The sequence below is a fragment of the Trachemys scripta genome, chromosome 8 (genome assembly GCF_013100865.1).
Source record: "Trachemys scripta elegans isolate TJP31775 chromosome 8, CAS_Tse_1.0, whole genome shotgun sequence".
NCBI classification, from domain to species: Eukaryota; Metazoa; Chordata; order Testudines; family Emydidae; genus Trachemys; species Trachemys scripta.
In genome coordinates, this window is record NC_048305.1 from 17,630,360 (window position 1) to 17,636,359 (window position 6,000).

At 38.7% G+C, this 6,000-nt stretch overlaps 1 protein-coding gene across 2 annotated transcripts in view; it reads left to right on the forward strand.

Annotated features, from left to right (window-relative positions):
• The window catches only part of RBM27 (RNA binding motif protein 27), a 41,903-nt gene extending 38,052 nt beyond the window's left edge, over positions 1-3,851 (forward strand). For both annotated transcript variants that reach the window (XM_034778620.1, XM_034778621.1), the window contains exons 19-21: positions 1,471-1,557; positions 2,036-2,146; positions 3,415-3,851. In XM_034778620.1, the coding sequence (XP_034634511.1) occupies positions 1,471-1,557; positions 2,036-2,146; positions 3,415-3,501 (285 nt within the window). In that variant the 3' untranslated portion in view covers positions 3,502-3,851. The remainder of the gene's footprint in view (positions 1-1,470; positions 1,558-2,035; positions 2,147-3,414) is intronic.
• The last annotated feature ends 2,149 nt before the right edge of the window (positions 3,852-6,000 follow it).

A 6,000-nucleotide genomic window follows, 5' to 3' on the forward strand; every position in this document is an offset into this window, starting at 1 on the left:
GGTGCCGCAGCGCCACTGCCCCCCAGCGCCGGAGCCAGCCCGAGCTGCCCAGGGACTGCAGCAGGGTGGCCAGAAGAAGCAGCAGGAGGGCCGTAGAGGGCAGGGCGCTGCTGTGCGGGGCCCGCGTCCAGCTCTCCAGGGCTCCGCTCCCTCTGGGGCTACCCTGCCCCGGCTCCTCAGCCTCCTGCCGGGTGGTCCCCTGGCTCTGCCCTCCCGGATCCCAGCCGGTCCTAGAGGCGGGAACCCTGGCTGGAGGGACCCTGGGCTGAGGTGCGGCCCAGGAGCCCCGCTGCTTACCCCGACCCTGCCAGCGCCGGACCGGCTGGAGGCAAAGGGGGAGTGGGTGGAGTCAGCACTGGTGTGGGGGGAGCCCAGGCCTGAGGTGGCAGGGGGGGGGGGGGGGGGGGAAGAGAGCCTAGAAATAGAACTATATCTGCAAAACACTTTAGATTTCAATGGACTGGTAAATTCTGATGAAAAAATGTTTTGTTTTGGAATTTTTTTCAACCAGCTCTAGTACTTTTTAGCTGAACGTGAAGTACTGCACTATAGTGCCCATCCTCTAGGAATTCTCCCCGTTTTCTAAGTGACTTGCATTCTTATGAAAATGTTCTCTGCTAGTTCAGCAGCATCAGCTGTTAGACCTGCAGTAAGAGATTTGGCATACCATCGTTTCTATTAACTGAGTTAATAAAGTGTTTCCAAGAAGCTTAGTAGTTTTCTACATAAAATTAAGGTAGAAGACAAGAATAATTTTCATTTTCCTACTCAGACTACGATTCAAGAAATGCTTTCATTCACGACAAATACTTTTTGTATTGAAGACACAAACTTTCATACTGTATTTAAGTTGCTCTCATTTCAGCAAGATTGGCTTTAGTGTACAATCTAGTTCTCTAGTATTGTGATCCAGTGTTATTGCCACTCTAATACTCAGATTAAAGGGAGTTGGTTAGTTGTAAAATGTAAACATCTGATTGATCTAGTGATAGTGGATTGATCAAGCTTCTGTTTTCTGGCAGAGTGCTATGGTTCTCTTGCTGAACAATTTCCCTTTTGCAAATTAATGAGCTCCAAAGGAACTACTTCATGGGACTAGAGAAGTTATGTGATGGGGGAGGGGTGTGTATGTGTGTGGAGGAGCGGATTAAGGGGAAAAAAGAATTCTTAACACGCTGGTAAGTGAAGGCCCCTTTTTGTAGGGGGGCGGATGTGTGTTCCTAGTTGAGCAGTGAATTTTAATTGCAAGTAATTTAAATCTGTTTCTTGAGAGAGAGGCTCGAGGCTATACAGTGCTGCTGGATGGTACAAGCTGTGGCACCTTTCTAGCCTCAGGCTCTCTCTTCCTTCCACCAAAAAAGCCATATTTAAATTTCAGCTTTGAATAGGCCCGTGTTACAATATGATGGTTTGTCCGACTAGAACACCTGTTTAATGATGATTTTTTCTTGTTGTACATCTGTTTCACAGAAATTTGGAGATATTGAAGACCTCCAAGAAGAGGATTCTCCTTTAAGTGTCGTTCTGACTTTTAAGTCCCGCTCAGAAGCTGAAAATGTAAGTTCAGTAAGGGAACTCTTCCTGTAATTTGAGGGTAAGAATCCTACTCTTTGGTACAATGTACTAGTTGAACTTTCTTCGGGGTGCTTTGTTCCATACCAGTCTGGAATGGACAGCGTGGATATTTGTTGCCATTAGTTAAATGGTTGGTGAACTCAGTATTGACGGAGCTTCAAGGCTGGAGTCTTCCAGCCAAGCTATCTTTGAGCCCTGTCGCTGTTCCCAGAATGCCAATGTACATACAGTGACCCCGCCAATTAGGAGCTGTGTTGAAGTTGCTGCTCAGAAATATCCTCATGGGAGTGGGAGGTGGTAGTTGTGTAGCATAGATTTGGGAGATGTACACTGACACTTCGTAAGGGGATAACCTCTTCTGATTAAAGTATCTAGCTCACTATTGGTTACCTTGTTTCTTTACTCTTATGAACCATATGTTTTTAATTCCCTTTAAAAACACATCTAAAATAAAACCCAGGCTGCTAACCAAGGATCAAGATTCAAAGACCGAAGACTTCAGATATCATGGCACAAACCTAAGGTACCGTCTGTGTCCACAGAAATTGAGGAAGAGGAGTCCAAGGAAGAGGTACTGTAGTGCATTGGAATAGTGGCTTATCCATTTTCACAGGATTCCTAACAGTGTAGGGATTTTTGGTTGTGCAGAATGTTTTCTCTCTATTTGCTGTGGAAATTGTCTTGAGATATTGTGTCAAAATTCACAGTAATTCTTACAAGATAGAAATGTTGAAACCTTACTTGGATATTGTACCTGCACGTGCATCCTTAAGAGAGCAATATGTATTTTTGAGTAAAATATGCATACCTGTATAAACTATCAGGACCAAACATTTGAGTTCTGTGTGCTGATTGTTAAAGGTGCACATCAGCGGTTCTGATATGGGGTAAAATCCTTCATTTCTAGTACCTGATTTTTATTTATTTATTTATTTTCCCCCCCCTGATTTGGGCACTTATAAATGATTGATGGATAAACAAACTTGCCTTAGCCTGGTCTGCAAAGGAAAGTACTCATTTCTGAGAACCAACTATAGTTAATAAAGACTGCTCAGAAGCAGCATAGTACAGTATTTGATTTGTCGACTGGTAGCTGTTTCCTTCCTACCCTTTTTCCTCTCTTATGATGGGGGCAAAATAGTATTTTTTTATAAATTTTGGTAGAAATAATTATTCACATCTCAAGATAAGATTATCCCTTTGACTTGTAAACTACTAGATATTTGCAAGAGACTCTAATTCAACATTAACAATCTAATATTTACTAGAATCAATTTAGTAAGAAGGTGAAATTACTAGTCTTAATTATTGGTACTAGATGATACATTTTGTATTATTAATCCTGGCCAGATGGTGCAAAACCCCTTTAGAGCAACAAAAATGTGCAAAGTACATAATCTTTAAGTTTAAACTATGTATTGCTTCCTCAAATCACATGCCATCCTGAACCAAGCAAAGTTTAAGTTGGATAATTGTTTCCCTCCCTTGACATGGAGGGATATGGATATATTGTTAACCAGAACTTAATAGGAATGTTGCAAATTATTCTCCCCTTAGTAAAGAATTTTATTTCACTTAATTGAAAAAGATCCTACTATTTTTGCAACATGCTGATGCCATTGAGGAGGGGACATGGCTCCTTCTTTTAGAGCCAACACATTGTGTATGCATATTATATGGGGAATCCTTTCAAATAGTATCTAGAAGCCATTGTGTAAACCCAACCCTAAAATAATATCAAGATGCTGCTGCTGCTTTGTATAGTATGTTGCCTCTTACATATAAAAGTGCATTGGCGTGTCAGCTCTAAAACCAGACTGCAATTTTGTCTTCATCCAGGAGACTGAAACCTCAGATTTATTTTTGCACGAAGATGATGACGATGATGATGAAGATGAAGATGAATCCCGTTCTTGGAGAAGATGAAACTTGATTTGGAATTGTATAGTTTTAGGAATATAGTTTGAACTACAACTTTTAAAAATTTATTTAAGAAAGTTGATGAGCCAAAAATTTTTATTTTATTTTACTTTTCAAAACACACAGTAGATTTCAAGTGAGAACAAGTTTGTGATATGAACATGTCAGATACTTAGCTGTGATACTAGGTCAGCCAAAGGCCCAATGACTTTTTACAGAGTTATAAAGATCATCAGTGGTGGTAGTCCTGCTATAAAGAAGAAACTTATCAATATTGTCAAGCCCTTTTTTCACACCACCTGTATTATCTTGTTTTTTAATGCTTTGATTTATTAGATATAAATGAAAAAATATTACAGGTTTTATTTAGTAATATTATAGGGTTGCAGGAGAGAGCTGCAGACACATTTTCATTAAATGTCAATTGTTTCATGTTTGCTAACTCAAAAAGGGTAGCATTTTATTACATGTGAAGTCAGCTATTGTAGGAAATGTCTGAATTCATTTTTTGCTTCAAGACCTGTCTTGAGAGCCACACACAACTTCAGTGTAGAAGACCCCAACTTTTCTGCATTCTAGTGTTTTTGTCTTCTGTTTCCTCTTGCATACTTTAACAGGGTATTAGTATGATACTGCCTGGTACTAGTTCACTGTAAATTGCTTTAAATCCTGTTTCACTGTGAAACATTAGCAGTGACACTGATATGTGTACATTCTTTCACTGTCAGTGTCAATTCCTTCTTACAGTTTGGATACAAGATTCAAGCTTAATCCAGGCTGTTGATTTACTGCATTGTCAGTATTGGTAAATGTCAATCCTGTTAAACTGTGTAGAGTTCTAAAACAATCAACCGTGAGAACCCTCTTCTCCCACCTCCGCAATGTGACCAAGTCTGTCACTTTTATTAATATTCGGGCCAAACCCATACAGTGTTCAGAGCAAGTTTTTTGGCCCACGGAAGGTCGATATCCTATTATACTAAACCAGCACTTTAAGTGATATGATTCTTAAGACTAGTGTTTAAAACTCACTTTAGGAAAACTATTTGTATTTATATCTTAAAGTGCAGTTTAGTTTAAAAGCAGGTAAAACAGACACTATGAAATTTTCAATTGCCTTTGTCTTTATACCACTTTAAAACAAAAAAGCACCAAAAAAGAAATGATGGTGATTTTGGTTAAAATGGGGCTAAGAAGTTTAGACCCTCAAGAGCCATAGATCTTCATAACTCTGTTATGTGGGTCTTGCTGTTCGTGAGCATAAATACATTATCCAGTAGGCTTTCCTTCACTCTGTAGGCATCTGTACTGTACGCTTTGTACAGTTGGAGTTATCTGTTATGTAAGTAGTCATATAAAATAGGGTCTTTGCATTCTGAATGTCAGTTTGAAGGAGCAGAGCAAACACTCTTACCAACTGCTGGGATTCTAAACAGCTTGTTATATACATGTACCAAATGCATACATTCTTGGCTTTAGAAATCATATATTGCTTTCAGATATTTAGCACACCAGAGTATTTGGCAACTGGTTCCTGATTCAAAATAAATACAACATATACCAGAAATTTTAATTTAGGCTGAACATAGCTAGTTACTTGAAGTCATGTTCTTTCAAGTTGCCCCTTGTACTCTTCCTCTCCATTTGAATATCCTTTTGCTGTGGTAATATGTAAAAGAAGCCAAAACTTTATCGCTTTAAGTTTCGGTGTCAGTTGGAGGGAATATGTCCTTCAATATTTCCCCCTTCATATTAAGACTTCCATTTTCTAGTTAAATACTGCATTCCTACTAATGCTGAGTTTAAATTAAATTTATGAAGGAATGATGAAAAAACATTAATACTTTGAACCTAGAAGAATAATCCTTGCTCTTCTCCCACCATCTCTAATATTTTCTTAATGTCTGTGGCTCAGTGTATATTTTGAAAGATCCATTACAGCAGATGTTTGAGTCCTGATGGTTTAAAAAATGATAGAGGGAACAAAGGATTTATATATTTTTTTTGTACAGAGTTTTTTCTTAAACTGTATAATTTTGTAAATATTTTGCTTTTTGTGTACTAAAACTACCAGCGTATAGATTTCAATAAGAATTGTTGTATTTTTGTATTTGGAAACTGAAGATTACAGTGAACGAATGAAGCTGTAAGAGAAATTTCAGTAGCCTTTGACACAGTTAAACAGAATGGGGTTTCCTTTTCATATGGTTTTAGCTCTAAAAGGACACACCTTATCGGCAGACTTTGTTGAGAGACACTTTTGCCCTTGCTCATATGTATTGGCTTTTTTAGTTGGGTGAGATAGGCGAGAGGCAAGGGAGGAAGATTTATTTAATGGGCTTTGGAGAGATTTATATAACATTTTCTTTTGGTATACACATTGGTAGCCTTACATAAATCCTCAAGTGACATCCCAAACATGATTTCTAAGCATTGAAGCACAAAAATGAGTTGTGCCTCTGAACTTAGCTTGTGTATTTAAAACATGCTATTATGCTGCCTATC